Source organism: Lytechinus pictus, chromosome 12 (assembly GCF_037042905.1).
Source record: "Lytechinus pictus isolate F3 Inbred chromosome 12, Lp3.0, whole genome shotgun sequence".
Taxonomy (NCBI): domain Eukaryota; kingdom Metazoa; phylum Echinodermata; class Echinoidea; order Temnopleuroida; family Toxopneustidae; genus Lytechinus; species Lytechinus pictus.
In genome coordinates, this window is record NC_087256.1 from 581,950 (window position 1) to 600,851 (window position 18,902).

At 35.3% G+C, this 18,902-nt stretch overlaps 1 protein-coding gene across 1 annotated transcript in view; it reads right to left on the reverse strand.

The window, feature by feature from the left end:
* LOC129273309 (adhesion G protein-coupled receptor L3-like) overlaps positions 1-10,668 on the reverse strand; it is a 46,212-nt gene extending 35,544 nt beyond the window's left edge. Inside the window, exons 1-2 of the mRNA XM_054910325.2 lie at positions 9,761-10,668; positions 4,747-4,798 (exon numbers count right to left, since the gene is read on the reverse strand). Coding sequence (XP_054766300.2) covers positions 4,747-4,798; positions 9,761-9,790 — 82 coding nt within the window. The 5' untranslated portion in view covers positions 9,791-10,668. The remainder of the gene's footprint in view (positions 1-4,746; positions 4,799-9,760) is intronic.
* Between the last annotated feature and the right edge of the window lie 8,234 nt (positions 10,669-18,902).

Here is an 18,902-nt window from a genome sequence, read left to right on the forward strand (position 1 = left end):
TTCAAATATGAATGGGTATGAGTTGGTTCCTGTACACACTGATGGATAATGAAATGTCATTGTTTACACGGACCTTCGTGTCCAAAATGTCTAGTGACCTCTGAACTTCTTCCTCAACAGTGAAGATAATGTAATGATCAATATTATTTATATAATGGGTGAAATCGTTGATATATGATCACAGTCAATGAATACGAATGTGTCGTCCACATGTCTTCATTAAATCCGAGAAAACCTCCTCCTCCGATTGTTCTTGATATAAGTTGCACACAACTAGCTGGGGAGAAGGGTGAATGCATGGGTGTACAATGCGTTTGTTGGTATAAGTCGCCATTGTAAGGGAAATAAGTGTTTCCAAGAAAAATACGCAATAGATGACCTTTTTCTTTAGGACTTAAACCATTTCTCTCGTCAAGTGTTGGATCATCTTGTACAGAGCAATGGTATACAGATAAATGTTTTCCCGACTTTTTACCGGAACCCCGCTTTTATAGCAGGGAACATTCCTTTACCAGAAGGGCAAGATTGGTTGAAGCTTAATTTATCATCCCCAACTGATGAAAATTTACTGTATTAGTTATGTTTATACCTTTTCCTATTCCTTTCCACCTATATTTGTGTTTTGCTATTCATTACCTATTACCTATTACCGGATGTACAATCTTATTCCACAAGTATAATATGTATGACAGTGTCAATTTACAGTGTACATGGTGCATTTACAATCATTTTTGTCAAATCAAATCAAATCATTCCCCCCAAGGTTGACTGTACCATTCTTTACTCCAAAACTTATCAAGACTGGCTTTAAATGAGTTTACAGATGGAGCAGAGACAACTTCATTTCCGGTTATAATGGTCATGCACTATTCTGGCTCCAATGGCATTTGCTCTTACATCCAGTCTGTTTCTTTTCTTGAATTTGTGGAATATGGGTGGGGGGGGGCAAATGAACATAAATTGAAATAAACTTTCTCTTAAGTACAATTCATTATCTTGTTTACTTGAAATGAACATTTGTGTTTTTTTAATAGCTCTCAGTATAAAACTTTTTTTAGATAAAGGCCAATCGCCCTTTATTCTACCGCATGATTGCACAGAGGATAATTGCAATATTTTTTTATCCATTTTCATTAACAAGATTAATATCACCATCATCAATTATTCATTCATACTAGCTCATTAGATGAATTGGCGTAAAAAAATAATGCACGTTATTCCCTTCAATCAAAATAGAAGTTGCAATTTAATTTCACCGTTCATGGTAGTCATAATGATAAATACATCCTTTGCAGTTCAATTTGCCATTAGACTTTAAAATAATTTGGGGGCAATCAATTAATTTTATTTGCGCATCGTATACCACTTAAATGAATAAAATTACAATGTAAACTCCTCGGTGTATCCATGATTAGGGCATCTACGTTATCATGTTTATTGGTGATACATTTCATTTTGGGGTTGTTTTTCCAGATGTCGAGAGTACGTTCAACTTTCCGGAGTATATGTATCTCTCGTGAATTTAGAAACTATTATTACCCTGTCGTGCATTGAAGAGATTATTTTTTTTTTTACATTCTGGGAAATTAAGGTGATTTCAATTTAAGCACTGCGTGAAATAAAGCATGAAAAACGAATAAGAACCCAATGATGCATGGTGACTTAACCTGATAGTACATTCACACACTAGAAAGAAAGGGGCTTGAAAATGAAGACAGAAATCATAATTTAATATTTTTCATCTTAAACCATCCTGTATTGTTCGGAAGCTGAGGAAGCTAATATATCCACCGTACTGATAGAAACAATATTCACTGTATAAAGAAAGGGAAAAGAACGGAAAATGACAGCGAAAAAGAGGTTGAACCCTTCATTTCAATTTCATTGTTTTGTGTTTCTGTCGCTATGTTTATCTCTACTCCGTCCCTTTCTATCTTACAACGATATCCACCTAAACTATTATGTTGAATTATTCTGAATGAATATCTCTATCCATGCTTCGCTCAAACTTTGACATGGAAATGATTCATAAACCTGGTCTTATATAAAGGTAGGCCTATACACGACTCTTAGTTAAAAAATGAAAAAATCAAAAGGGTTGCAGAAATTTATGTTGACATATTTTTTTGTCAATGATTTGATGTTCAAAATTAAAGGAAATGCTAGCATATGGCATTTTAACCCTTTCTGTCCTTTAACGCATATTTTGCTGCTATTTTCCGGAAAGAGACCCATAACAAAATAACGTGATGTTATTACGTGATATCATTATTGTGTAGATATTGATTTGTTTGAAATATTTAGGTGAACGGATATGAATAACGAGAGGAAGAAATATTATCATTCCAATGTGATCTACTAGTCTTGAAAGTAGAGATATTCTATCACGTACCAGTTTAATAAATAATTACACTTTAATTTTGATCGATAGTTTCTCCTCTACAAAAAAAATCAAAAGGGTTGCAGAAATTTATGTTGACATATTTTTTTGTCAATGATTTGATGTTCAAAATTATAGGAAATGCTAGCATATGGCATTTTAACCCTTTCTGTCCTTTAACGCATATTTTGCTGCTATTTTCCGAAAAGAGACCCATAACAAAATAACGTGATGTTATTACGTGATATCATTATTGTGTAGATATTGATTTGTTTGAAATATTTAGGTGAACGGATATGAATAACGAGAGGAAGAAATATTATCATTCCAATGTGATCTACTAGTCTTGAAAGTAGAGATATTCTATCACGTACCAGTTTAATAAATAATTACACTTTAATTTTGATCGATAGTTTCTCCCCTACAACTCTACTCAAACCTATATAGCTATATTTATCTGTTTTCCTCCGTAATTGTTTTCTTTTGTCTCTTTTCTTCTCCATCTCTTTTTTTATAATTATTTTTTTTACCTATATAGCTGTCAATTTGCAAGATCTTGATTTGTAATTTTCAATTTCATTTTTGTATATTGCTTTGGGTTTTTTTATCGATAAGAAAACATACAAACCCAACCAAATAACGTTTTCTTCCATAAATTTCAATGATATCTGTTATTCAACTATTTTTTCAATATTCATTATTTTTTCTGTCAAATTAAGCTGAGCGGTGAGTAATCAAATTAATTACAGTGTACCCTACTCCTATAAAGTACATGTTATAGCAAGACGAAAAACGAGAATCCATATGAAGTTCAAGCTTAGTAGAACTTAAGTAACTTAACGTGCAGGGGATGCGACAAATGAAGGTGGGCAAATAAAAGCCAAAACACAGGAAAGGGGGAAGTATGTAGTGTAGAACATACAATTATGTAATACCCCTATTTTCAAGGAGAAGAACATTGAATTTAAACTGAGGTTATTTCTCGCACCATCCCTAATTATGAGACTAGGAATGTAGCACTATAGAGTTGTAGCGCCTTTGGCTACTCGCAGATCGACGATAATAATAATAATGATAATAATAATAATAATAATAATTATAATAATAATAATAATAATAATGATAGTGATAGTGATATTAATATTAATAATAATAGTGATGATAATAATAATGATGATAAACATCTTGGGGTAGGGGTATAAAGGTCTTTGATGATTTGTTCGTGGAGATTTATTTTGGTATTACAGGATGGATGGTGAAGGCGGAAATTTTGTGTACTCAGTTACAGCCACTGCTTATGTAAATATGTACATAATCTTCATACAAACATTATCACTGATCGATGAGATTCGCTTTATAGCTTACAGGGTAAAAGTGTGGATTACGATAGAAATGTTCTGTATTTAGTTTCACTATCGTTATGATCTGCCCTTTGAATGACGACAATAATTTCAAACGAAAAGCATTTCGTATGTAGATAAAATATTCGATGATTTTGACAGATTCGTAATAATATAAATTCTGTTTCTCTGTGAAAGCTTTGGCACTCACAAAATAGGATACACACAATATAAACCACATATAAAATAGATATCTAAGGTAGATGGTAAGTTACTAAGTAAGTAGGCGATAAGTATAGGGTAAGTTACTAAATAAGTTGCTAAATGGTAATATCAAAAAGTAGATGGTAAGGTAGTTACTAAGCTATTTATGTGATTAATGTGATTTCTTAGGCTATAATTGGGTAATCATACAAAGTTTATAGGTGCGGAGTTTAAAGCCATGCATGTATAAACACTCAATCCCCAATCGGATTAGAAAAGTACAGAATTATTTGTAATAGGATCGTCTTATAAGCTTAAGACGCTCCTTTAAATGAATTATTGAGGAAAGCGAATCCTCTGTATAGCAACCGCTAGTCATAACGTGTATACCCGAAGGTCCGCTAGTCATAAAAATGAAATCGGGCCACTATTCATAAAATAAGATCATTAGTCCTATTCATGAAGTCTGCTTTTAATATTGTAACTGATAAAATGGTTGATAATCTGATTAGTTATGCATTCTTTCATTCGATTTTGACTAGCAACCCTTTCCTATTATTAATGATTGATGACTTTCATATTCGTGTATGAAATCACACCTTACCTACTGCTTCCCCTTATCATAAGTAGAGAAGGCGAGATTATTATACTATCTTTTTTATCAACTTTTTTTTTTCCAGGGGGCCCCCTGACTCGCCACTGTGTAAATTGATTTGAACTCGTTGTTCTATTGATGTGCATGAATGGACGTCAATTATGAGTAGCTACCTTCATATAAAATATTCAGAAAATAATTAAAAATCAATGAAGCAATGTATTCACCTGAGGCAGTGGCATCAGTAGGAGCACAGAGAATAACCATCACCGTAAAAACCTTTAAAAATGAAGAAAAAAAAGAGAATAGATGAACATGATTTATTAACACAACAATGATTATAATTTTAAACAAGGCATACTGACGGTATATAATTATATTGCAGTTTACGGTAATACTATCGTCTGAGATGCGTTTGATAATACACAAATAAGTCATATCCCAATGCTGAAAAAATATATATATTGCTTAATAATAATACGATAAATATCTTGTCACAAAGAGATATTCGTAATGTCAGCCATCAATTCGCTATCATGTTCTTTGGCTATGTAAATTTCAGTGTGTCTTTTATTTACTTGTAAATGTCAGCCTAAAATATCAAATTATAAATTAAGATGAATATCAAAAGTTGACAATTCAGTGATTAACAAACTGAGAAGACAATAGCTTAATATAACGATAATAACAATAATGTTCAGATTTGTAAAAGCCCTTAAGCCACTTCCTTCAAATCACCATATTTACACAAAGCGATCAATAGAAAAATTTGTTTAAATAAGAATTAATATTTCTTATAATAATATCAACACTACTTCGATTTTTTTGCAAATCAATATGAAACAAAAAGAAAAACGAATTATATACATGCAACTACAAACATGTCCATTGCCGGTGCTGAAGTTGAAAAAAAATATTATCCACAACATCAATGATGATGATGATGATGAAGATAATGATGATGGTGGTGGTGTTGGTGCTGGTGTTGGTGGTGTTGGTGGTGGTGTTGGTGGTGGTGGTAGTCGTGGTGAAAATGAACAACCGAATAGGGGTATGGAGGAGTAGGTGTCCAAGTGGCCCTAATCTCCCATACTCAAATGGGTTCTTAATGTTACAATATACAGTATATCTAGATTTTTGCATTAATCACTGAAATATCGTAAAGATATCGGGTTGTAATTTATTAATACTAATCAGTAAATCCGTTTATATATGTTCCTTCGGATCTCTCTTTTTAGGAAGGGCAATACAAATGTATTCGACATGTTCGAGCAAATTATGCAGAGTATGGTATTGAAGGATCTGATGCACACATTAGTTGGATTTGTTGATTTTAATTCGATTATAAGAAAGAAGGTTTAAACATTGCAATCACCCCCTCCCCCACCCTCCGCGCCGTGTTGACATTTTGCACCCATTTTGCTTTCCCATAAATTCCCCCTCCCTCCTACCAATCACATTTCTATTTTCTCCCCTTTACAAATTTTACGCAGAAAAGAGGAAATGGCAATTTTGTGCTGCGACTATATCACATTGACAGGGGATAGATATATCTGCCAGTCTGCCTCCTACATCATCGTAATTGAAAACGCTAATATGTTTGATCAACATCGAGTGATCCCTTCAATTTCGGTTTCATTCAAATGAATTATGGCTCGGGCGTCATAAATTTTCAAACATTCCGAGTCAACAATAATGAAAAATTGCAAATCAATTAGAGAGACTTGAAATTCAACCGCGCTCTAGTTTTACTGATAAAAATAGATAAATCATAATTTTCTATTAGATATTTGATTGGTTGCATATGTAAAAGAAGATTGATCCACTTCAAATCCCTCTTCATTAAAATTCAATAATCAGATCAACTGTGAGAGAATTCGTGCATATATCATTATATTCCTTCAAATTGATTACATTTTGATATTGGAAATGAATTTCAACCGGGCGCTTCTTAAGAATAAGCAGAAAATAGTGATCCCTATCAATTTCTATTTTACTTTGATTTATGTTGTCACCATTGTCGATGCAACGTCATCCCATCATGATTAATGTTTATTTCTATCATTAAGATTATTATGTTTGTCGTCATTATCACTATCGAGATCATAAGTTCGAGATCATCAGTATCGTCATCATTATCAGTTTATGATCACCGTCATCAACACCATAATCTTCACATACCTTGTGTTCATCTTGCTTTTTCTAACATCATTAGAAGTAGAAGCAACTTCTGAAGGTTTCCATGGCGAAAAAGGATATGTAGTAGGTTTCACGGTACGCCATGTATCTTTCTTGGGCAAGTGTTGGTCCTGAAAAGGAAAACTCAATTTGGTGGTCCTTTTCAGTACCAACACTTGCCCAAGAAAGATATATATGGTGTACCGTGAAACCTACTACACTAGAAGTAGAAGCATTTTGCATCGCCATTTTTACCATCATCATCATCACCACCTGCAACCACCACAACCATCATCATAATCATCAAACCACCATCACCATCACCACCACCATCATCATCATCACTGTCATCACCATCATCATCATCATCACCATCATCATCATCATCATCACCATCATCATCATCATCACTGTCATCACCATCATCATCATCACCATCATCATCATCATCATCATCACCATCATCATCATCATCACTTTCATCACCATCACCATCATCATCATCATCACCATCATCATCATCACACTGCAAAAACTCCGGTGTTGATTTAACACCAGCCCGGAATCTATATATGTCCACACCAGAGAAGTGTTAAACAACACCGGTTTTGGTATTAGTCTAACACCAGATAGGTCTTTATACAACACCTATTAGTATTAAAACAGCATCGGTTTGATTCCAAACTGGTGTTGTTTCAATACTTCTCTGGTGTGGTCATATATAGATTCCGGGCTAGTGTTAAATCAACACTGGAGTCTTTGCAGTGCACCACCACCACCACCTGTTCCCTTTCTACCAAATATTGGGTAAAATTTTACTCATTGTTTTAAGAGTGTAAAAAGGGTTCATAATTACATTGCATTACATTAAATTAAATTACATTACATTAAATTACATTACTTTATGTAGCTTCCATATCAAATCTGTATTCTCAACTCTTTTATTTTGTAAATATATTGTGAATAACACTCATATATTTGTTCATAAATATTTTACATTCTGTTGATGTCTTTATTGTAAGTCAATTTGTTGGAAGCTTTTCCTTTCAAATCGTGTTTATACTTTTACAAGTATCAATAGAGGCCCCCGCACTCTGAGAAATGAAATGTTAAATCAACATTTAAAACGTTGGAAGAATGACAACCTCTTCTAAATCTTGCACTTACCACTTTAAATGGTTCGACCAAAATGTTGGATTCAGCTTAGTTTATGCAAGGTTAGATATAACATTTGGAAAGGATTGTCACTCGTCCAACCTTTGATTTAACTTTTCATTTTTCAAAAAAAAAAAAGATATGCTGAACGCAGAGAAGGACAACCTCTTCGTCTTTTTTCATTTTTTTTTAATTGTAAATACATAATATTACTGCTGTTTTTTTTTTATTGAAGCCTCATAAATACAATACATTCATCATCACAATCAGCATCATCATCGCTACCACTATCATCATTGTTACCATCATCTCAACCACGAGCGTCATCATTTATCGTCATGAATAATATCAATTCAAATCAAATCAAAATCACTTTTTTCACAATAATTATTAAAAAAAACATTACAAATATGTACAAAATGGGAAACAAACATATTTGAAAAGGAAAGTGTACCGAGTAGGGTATTCAAAAATAATACAAAGAAATGTACATTTTTGTGAGGGAGCCAAAAGACAAAATAAGACATTTCTTAACAATATATAATATGTAAATATGGCTCTCATTCATAACTTTTAAAACAATACTTAAGAAAATCAACAAAATCATAAAAATAGTAGATAGCGTTACATATTAAAAAAAGAATTCAGAATAATAACATAAGTAATGACATAAACAATACAAAAAACAAGAAAAGACCAGTTTGATTTCTAAGATCTACTGTTATTTGTTAAACTTGTATCAATCAGGTACTTTTTGAAATTATGTTTGAAGGAATGGAGAGATACTGAGTCTTTAATTTCGTTTGGTAAGGAACTCCACAGTTTAGGGCCAGTGAATATAAGAATGGATTTAGCATATATGATGTTCGAACCTTTGGAAAATGAAAGTCATTGGCAGATCGGGTTTCATAAGAATGTAAATATCATCCGTCATCATAATCCACATCATCATCATCATCATCGCCACCTCGATCCATAATCATTAGTACCATTTTCATCATCATCATCATCATCATCATCATCATCATCATCATCAGCATTCTCACCATTATCATTATAATTACCACCACCACCATCATTATTACTAAGACTATCGTTAGTGCTATTATCATCAATCTATACCTCATCAGTATGTCACCAGTAAGATTCCTGTCCCTGGTGTCAGTATACACTTGTCTAAATGATTGTACTCATGTCTGCACTGTTATATACAAAATAGTGTATAGTGGCCTGGGGGGAGGTCAAGTCCACCCTGATAAAAGTTTATTCGAACATAGCTAAAGAAAACTCAAACAAGCGTAGGCCTAATGCTGAAAAATCATCAAAATTGGATGTAAAATAAGACAGTCATGGGCAATTCCATAAAAATGTACGTCCGACCCCCTATATGTGGGACTTTCATGAAATTTTCTGTCTTTGATTTCTTGTTCTTTTTGCAGTCTTTAATGTTCTCAAAGGAACATGACTTGGTCAGTTTATAAAGTGAAGTAAGAATCGAGAAAAAATGGGGTCGGACAAACAAAAAGGTTGATCATTTTATGGGAAGCCCTTATGACGTTTTAAAAGTTTGCTTATTTTCACAAGACAGTTTTTATGTACAACTCAAGGATATGCACAAGAGAGAGCTGATGTCATACTATGTCTTACTATTTGTGGTAATTGTTACACGGATTTGAATATTTTAAATTTTGCAGAATTAATTGTATCACAGTTTTAGTTGCAACTATTGCAATTCCACATATTCATGAGGACTTCAGACCTTTTTCACACTACAAGGAAATTTTATTTCGTTTTCCAAGTGAATCATTAATCGTATGCTAGTATATATTTTGCTGAAGATTAAAAAAAAATATGTTGGAAATTAAAATGACTTCGTCCAAAATCTTTTGGAAATATTGACATACTTACAGAAAATGCAATAATTCTGTGTCCCTTCATCGTGAGTCTCTTGCATTTAGATAGTTCTTCTCCAAGTCATAAAGTGATCCCAAGATGAGAATGTTTATGATGTTACTATGGTAACAATAATTGTACAATCGAAAAGGACAAACAATCTCAATCTAGTCTTGACGTGCGACCAGCCAATTTGCTGTATACCTCGTTTATGTTGTTCAAATAATCTTGCTGACTCCTTGGCTTATATTGGCAATATATCTTCATATAAATTGACTGAAAAGAATGAAGTGGACTAGACTATAACAAAAATCTCATCATAGTGTTTTGCTCGATGTTTTGTAATGCTTATCAAAACTAAAATATTAGTTTGCGATATACTGAAGATGATGATAGGAATGGCCAAGGTGATGATGATGATGATGACGACGACGACGACGACGATATAATGTCTTTGGGTGATGTACTTTAAACAGTTGGAATTTCCATCAATGTGGAAATTCTTTGAATCCAAAACCAAGAAGTCATGCGTACTTTAGAAGGCATTCATGCGTTCCAATTAAGATTTATTTACATTGATGAATCCTGTACTAATGGATAACAGCAAACAGCAAAGTTACTATTAAAAATCATCCAAAGTCCGTGTTCGTCATCTTCAGGAGAAATCGGTACATTATTTAAACATTTACCGCCCTCTAAATTAGCGAGTCAAAACTGTCTGAGTATGACACAAGCGATGGAGAAAAGAAAACCTCTTCCAAGACCATTTAAGAAAGTAACCGAAATGATTTCTAATCGATTGCCAACATCGCTCAATTATCAGTCCAACTGAAAACCATATCTTCTATGTCAATCAATTCAAACACTCTAGTCATACCCAAGGAGTGTGGATGCAGGTGAGATACAGTTAGCACCATCCCATTAGATTGGCAAACCATCCAATCATAGTTCGCGTTACCATAGATACAGAACGCCACTCTGGCACGCTCTATTGTCTCCTAATATTTGTCCTCGGCGAGCCCTGTCACAGTAGATTTGGGCATATGAAATTATCACTTCTCTCGTCTTGATTAGCCGTCACCTGTTACTTTGTTTAATTGTACTATGATGATCGTGATGATGAGGAAAATAATTTTGCTCTAGTTGAATTAAATAAGTTGATTATATGAAAAGGGGATTAAGTTGATTTACATGCCAAATTATGACAGGATGGTGCAAAAACTATTTGCTTAACCCTTTAAATTTCATTATTAAACGCTTTATCCCAACATCGTTCCTCCCTGAATAAATGAACATAACAGATTTAACACCACTACATCAAAAGGTTTGGACATAGTGTCCTTTCATTACATCTCCTCACCCCGAATATGTTGTTAAAAGGAAATAAGGTAGCATTTTCTGTACCCTACTAGACTTCTAGCGAATGCAAGGCTTCATTATCTTTAAACTAATTCCTGACGTAATGGGGTCCTAAAAAAAAATACCTTGTACTTTGACAAATGTGTTATTATTTCTAATGATACTAATGATCGGACGCGTTCTTACTCACCGAAGCAACCCCATACCTTCACCCCCCCCCCCCCCCGATAAAACACCCACACTAACATCAATTTGATAGGTACAATTCAAGGTCATTAGAGATTGCGGTGTGAAAATGTGATTAGATGGAATCAAATATCTACACCTATGTATTTTTTATCTTCTCACGTTTTCAATATTTGATTTATTAATACCCCTATAATTCATGTACGATCCTGTATGTTTAGTAGCCACTTGCGTAGAAGATTTGGAAGCTATAGACCCCAAAAATTCCATGACCGATGAAAAAAAAATGAAAGGGGTGAAAGGTAAAATATGAAATTACTTTTGCTTATTATGTAAATGCCTGTCACATTGTCATATTATCATTTAAGCATTCGTGATGGACAGTTATTTTTCTCGCTTGCGATTACCTTTTTTTTTTACTCTGTGTATAGGCCATGTTCCGTCCCTCAGATTTTATTGTATTTTATTATTCTTTTTAAATTTCATTAATCACTATAGTCAACTGGTTTGGAAGGGGATAGCTGGTTGATGAGATGTTATGCTACAGTACAGTCGGCAAGAGGCCAGCAGGTGTTTTATAAAGCTGTTTGTAAGTTGCCGTGGTAACGCACGAGTTTACCAAGTTTTACCATGACTGGCAACCTGACATGGCATGCCCTTGTGTTAAATGAAAAGAGAAACCCAAAGTTCTCCCTGGCCATGCCGGCGTTTTTAAAATGTGTGTCACTGGATTTCCATAATCCTTCTTTTACGATCGATATAATACAGATGCTTGTAATAACAAGATCAAAGCCAGAATTTCAACTGTACCAGACGAAAATTTGATTTACATCCCAAAACAAACGTAAGTGTGTGGATAACGCCATGTTAGACTTATACAAATAGTTCATGAAACACTCTCAGGAAATAAATAGCAATTATAATCAGAAAGACAATGATATAGGGACAAAATTGAAATGTCACAGGACATAAACCAAAACGATTCGATTTCATAATACACATTTTTAAAGACCCATTCTTGAGTTACCATGGTTACAGTGGTGTAAGAAAAGGAATGGAAGCTAAAACAAACTAAGGCTCCTGCGCTTGGCGAGAGGAGGATATTTAAAAAAGCCAGCCCCTTCGATGCACCAACAGCCCAACACCTTTCAATCTTGAGATGATCATTAAATCATTATGGCGTGCTTTTGACATTTCTCACCTTCACCTTTCTTTAAAGTACCATGTATACAAAAAAAATCTATCACAATAAAAATAAAAAATCGAATAGAATTTGATTATATTTCTAGTATTGCTTTGGTTATAAAAAAAATGTATATATATCGGATTCGGAGGTCAAAGATTCCACGCTTCGCGCAGGAAGAGGAAAAGAAAACGAATTTCCCCTGAAGCCATCATCCAATCGATGAAGGTACTACTATTAGAGTTATCTTGCCCCTTATAAATGTTGATAAAAGGTCAAAGGTCACTTACCTCATTGGAACATAGTTGGTAGAGCCACGCCCCCTCTTTATTGAACTTTATTTTTTGTCTGTTGTTGTATTCCCCAGTTATCCCTTCCTTAAATGTTCTAATTTTCTTTATTAGCCAACAAAATTTAGCTTTAAATGTCAAAACTATTAAAAAATGTATTACCCTTAAAACAAAAACGCAACTCGAACCGCTTGTGTTTTTTTTTTGGGGGGGTGTATTTTTGCCTCATTGGGCACAGCCTACTCTCAATAGCCTTTTTCCATCCAGTGCACCCCCCCCCCCCCCCGTCCCCAGGGGCCTGTTTAATCCCACTAGACATCATTATGTATCTTCCGGGCACAGTTCTCACGATCGTTTCTTTCCTATTGTAATCGATCACAATGATTTCGAATAATTGGTTGAATTTTTTTTTTTTTTTTCATTTAATTTCTTTTATTTCAATTTCCAACGATTATTAAGTTTGGTTTATATCGGGCTATAGTCAAAATTATCATACGAAAAGTTTGGGAGTGGAGGAGGCTAGACATGCGGAGCTTGTTGGGTGCAGCCTCCAATTAAATCATATAGATAGTAGTTGGATCCTATGTCCTATTTGCCCTTTTTTCATAAATAGGCAGTTACAAAGAAACGAAAATGGTGATATCGTCTAGCATGAAACAAAATTTTGGTTGTAGTGCTTTATTAAACATATTAATGTTTATTTTAAAGAATATGTATATTCAATGCTAATTAAAAACAAGTGGAACGCCTCTGGCAGTCTCGCCTGCATTACGCAATTTAATATAGCAGCAGTGCTAACTTTGAAAACTACTATAAAATAATCATTCACAAAAACACCATTCATATAATGACATAATACCACGTTCATTGACCATAGATGACATTTGAACGGTGACTTAAGACTTGTCAAATACACCCATGTCCACATTTCATTCACTCTATCCATAAACTTTCAAAGTTATGATGGCAATTCAACAATTACCCCAACATGGCCTAAGTTTATTGACCTTAACTGACCTTTGACCTTGGTTTTGTGACCTGAAACTCACAGGGGATGTTTAGTCATACTTGATTACTCTTATATCCCAAGTTTTATGAAATAGATCCATAAACTTCAGAGTTAGGATGGTAATTCAACAAATACCCCCAACACGGCCAAAGTTCATTGACCTTAAATGACCTTTGACCATGGTCATGTGACCTGAAACTCGTACAGGATGTTCAGTGATACTCGATTACTCTTATGTCCAAGTTTTATGAACTAGATCCATAAACCTTCAGAGTTAGGATGGTAATTCAACAAATACCCCCAACACGGCCAAAGTTCATTGACCCTAAATGACCTTTGACCTTGACCATGTGACCTGAAACTCAGGAAAGTTGTTCACTAATACTTGATTAACCTTATGTCCAAGTTTCATGAACTAGATCCATAAATTTTCAAAGTTATGATAGTAATTCAACAAATACCCCCAACTTGACCAAAGTTCATTGACCCTAAATGACCTTTGACCTTGGTCATGTGACCTGAAACTCAAGCAGGATGTTCACTAATACTTGATTAACCTTATGCCCAAGTTTCATGAACTAGGTCCATATACTTTCTAAGTTATGATGTCATTTCAAAAACTTAACCTTCGGTTAAGATTTTGAAAATAATTCTCCCAACATGGTCTAAGTTCATTGACCCTAAATGACCTTTGACCTTAGTCATGTGACCTGAAACTCAAGCAGGATGTTCAGTAATACTTGATTAACCTTATGTCCAAGTTTCATGAACTAGGTCCATATACTTTCTAAGTTATGATGTCATTTCAAAAACTTAACCTTAGGTTAAGATTTGATGTTGACGCCGCCGCCGCCGCCGCCGCCGCCGCCGCCGTCGCCGTCGGAAAAGCGGCGCCTATAGTCTCGCTCTGCTATGCAGGCGAGACAAAAATGTTCCTGTATTTTATTGAATGTTTCATGAACAATTTAGTTATTTGTTAATAACTTTGCAGTCGCTGATAGAAGTGTTGACTTTTCAAATACGCATGAATTGTTGGAGGCTGATTTTTACCAGTATCGATTTTTGTCCACTCTGCTAATTTTATCCCGTTCGGATAGGACTTTAGATCACTCGTTTTGTTCAAATTGTAATCGATTGCAAATATTTAGATCCTTTTAATTCGTTCAAATTCGTTTTCCATTCTTTCATGGATTTGCCGAAACAATAAAAGATAAAACAATGCATATAAGCTGAATATTATTTTGCAGAAAAATCAAATTTGTTTGTTTAAAAGTTATATTTTGATAATTAAGAATTCTTCTTTTTAAAGAATTATAAATCTATTTAATGCTAACGGGAAAATATATTTCCTTTTGTGTAGATGGATATTTCATGTTCTTTCTCGCAAAACGATGTTGACGACGCTGCTGCCGCTGTAGCAGTGTTGACTTTGTTAATATTCTTTGGTGGGGGCTGATATCGGCAAGCTACCGACTTCAGCCACTAAGCTGAACATAAATGAAAATTTTAATTGTTTAATTACTTGAACCAAATTCCTTTATGTCGGAGGCATTCACATTGTGCGTTTATATTGATAAAGAATACAATACAAGCAATGAAATCAGCTGCATAAAAACATAAAACTTTCACACCAAATGTATATTGTATAAATGAACAGAAAGGTGAAGTTTAAAAAGAACGCTGTTCAAACAAGGCTAGAACAAAGAAGGGGACAGCATCCGCCCCCTTCGCAAATCGGTAGCTGAGGACCACCAACCCCCCCCCCCCCCCCGCTATTCGATTGTGGGAAGTTGCAGCACGAAATAAAAAACATTAATCCCTTTACACCACATAACTACCCCTGACTACCATGTGAGTAAAAACAAATCCTCCCCCTCCTTCGACTCACACTTTAAAACGAATATATATAGAGAGCATTTGCCTTTCATTAGAAGTGGAGTAAGTTTAGCTCTTCAGTTAGGAGAACAAAAAAGTCTTGCCTGTAATGCAGTGTAATGAAATACTTGTTGCCCTGCATGATTCTTGGGGGCTGTGGGGTTCCCTTGAGAGGCGCCGGAACTGAAGGGGTAGACAGGGAGGGGCAGTCGCCCCCCCCCCCCCCTGTAAAAAAAAAGCGGGTGCCAATTAACTCTCCCTCCAAATTCACACCTGCCAAAAATGATAATAATATGTTCCATTTGTATAGCGCAGCTACTGTAATTGCATATAATTATACTCTACTGCGCGCTTGATGCTTAGTATCATTATTATTACACTGGCTGTATAGCTGAGCCGCCGTATAGGCGCTAAGGCATTCAAGGAATAAATCCTAACGGGTACCCATTCACCTCACCTGGGTCAAGTGCAGGACAGTGTGGGTAAATGTCTTTCTGAAGGAAAACACGCCATGGCAGGGATTCGAACCCACGTCCCTCTGATTGAACAGTTGAAAGACGAGAGTCGTAACCACTAGATAATGACTCCCCACGACAGACAAAAAGGGACAAAGAAAAGCATGGTCATACTCAGAATTTTTTTACTGGGGGCAGGATGCGTAATATTTTCTTTAAAAATCTAAAACGTAGGAGCGAAGCGACCGAGCTTATCATTATAAAGCACTTTTGCATTTTGTAAAGTGGTATTACATGATTTCGTACGTACTTTTGGTGTATTTTGTGAAAATTTTCAAGAAAAAAATATAAGTTTTCAAATTTACCCCCCCCCCCTCTCTTTCTCTCTCTCTCTCTGGAATATTTTTTTTAAATTGGGATTCCACATGCGACATTGTTGTAGCTTTCCCATAGAGGGTCTCGGGCCTACTACAATATAGCCCTATACATAAACAGCCAATGGGTCACATCCATCATATAGCTGTATCGATCGACCGTTAACTGACTTGGGGAAGAGGCAGTTGCCGTTTAAAGGGGGGTCAAGCCTTGGTCATAAATTGTTGAGTAGGAAAGGAGAAAAATGAATTTTAAAAAATGGTGAAAATTTGAAAGAAGCAATAAGAAAGTTATGGCTAATTCTCTAAATTGAAATCCCTAGGACTATGTACATTCAAAATTGACAACTGGGAAAGTAAATTATATCATGGGACAAGGACAGCTTTCCATAGGCCATGTATTTAAAGGGGTACTCCGGGCTAAAAAATATTTATATCTAAATAAATAGGGTAAAATTCACAAAGCAAAATGCCGAAAATTTCATCAAAATTGAATGACAAATAACGAAGTTATCAAATTTTAAAATTTAGCAACATTTTTTTAATACTTATATGCACATCATCATGAATATACATGAGGTGGGCTGATGATGTCACATCCCCACTTTACTTTTTCTAAAATGTTATTACATGAAATCATAAACATGATAATTGTTTCATTTTTTCATACATGTGTGAATAATGTGTCTCATTTAAGATGAAATAAGTTGCAGCAATGAATATCTAATGCACTAAATCAGGTGACAATCCAGTTTTTGTAGTTCTCGGTAACAAAAATTGAATAATCCAAATTTCATATCATAAAATACAATAGAGAAAGTGGGGATATGACATCATCAATTTGCTCATTGAATATTCATGAAGACTTGCCTAGAACTGTTTCACCAGCCGGAACAACATGAATAAGGCTAATCTTTAAAATGCCATAACTTTATTATTCCTTTTCCGATTTTGATCAAATTTTCAGTATTTTTTTTGTCTCATTTTTCTTTCTCTTTTAATCATATTATTTTCAGCCCGGAGCATCCCTTTAATTATCAGGGATTTGTGGTTTTCTCCTGAGTACCCATTCCCCTGGGGCGGTATAATCTAAATATTACCCAGGTAGTATATTATTTTGTATAAAAGAAAAATATCATCTGAAGTTCAACTTTTGAAAAAAAATACACATTAGCCATTTTATGCATGTAAGAGTAGTCCTTGCCTTACATCACGATTACATCATATACAGGGGCCGCGGAACGGTTTTCAAAGTGGGGGGGCTGAGCCTAAAGTGGGGGGGGGCTGACCATGCAAAAAATCACAATCCTATGGTCATTTTTACGTTTTTGTACACGGTTTTGGAAAAAAGTGGGGACTAAAGCCCCCCCAGCCCCCCCCCCCACCCCCGCTTCCGCGGCCCCTGATATAGGCCTATATGCGGCCAATTTGAAGTCTCCATGGGTAGGGCCTAATAGTGATTGATTACCAACATTTACAACCTTGTTTAAAAATCCATAACTTTCTTATTGTTTGTGTGATACGTTCAAACTTTCACCCTCTGATTTCCTCTCAAAACAAGTCTTTATTTTGGTTGGATTCCCCTAGTAAAGGCGAAGACCTTTTTGCTTAAAATCTTATAGAAGTCATCAAATTTTTGCATCAACCAACATTTTCATTATGAGTCGCTTTATCACTTCAATTTTTCTGTTAAAAATACATTTAAAGCCGGTAACGGAACACCCCCCCCCCCCCCCCATCCCTCCACTCGTAGGTCCAGTTAACTCAGAAAATGTGTAATGAGTATGGGGTAGAAGAACAAAATAAATGAGGCAGTGGAAGGAAATATTGCGAAGGAAATGAAATGGGCCAGTGGCGGATCTAGTTTTGTTAAGGGAAGGGGGGTTGACAAGTTGGTTTGACCAATATCGATGAACTGAGTATAAGTAGGCCAGCCCTCATATCCGCGCTGCGCCACCAAGCTGTTCTGCTTGTAGGCCTACGACTCTCTCGTTGGAGTTTGATCCCATGCACACACCTTATTTATTCTTGTTGGGGAGCCCTTAATTAAGGTGAAGGTTTAACCCAATTAGCTGACCTGCATCCCCCCTCCCCCTCCCCTCCCACTCCCAGCTCCGCCTTCCCTGCCACTGAAATGTAGGTCAAAAGGGGCATAAATTTGGTCCTGCATTTTTCCCTACACGTTAGTCATTATTTGGTACCGCACAGGGGCCGCGGAACGGTTTTCAAAGTGGGGGGGGGGGCTGACCATGCTAAAAATCACAATCATATGGTAATTTTTACGTTTTTGTACACGGTTTTGGAAAAAAAAACCAGCAACCCCCCCAACCCCCCCCCCCCCCCCCCCCCCCCGGCCCCATGACGCACCATAGAGATGGGTAGATTAACCTCCGTTTAGTAATATACACATTTTATTAATTTATTTA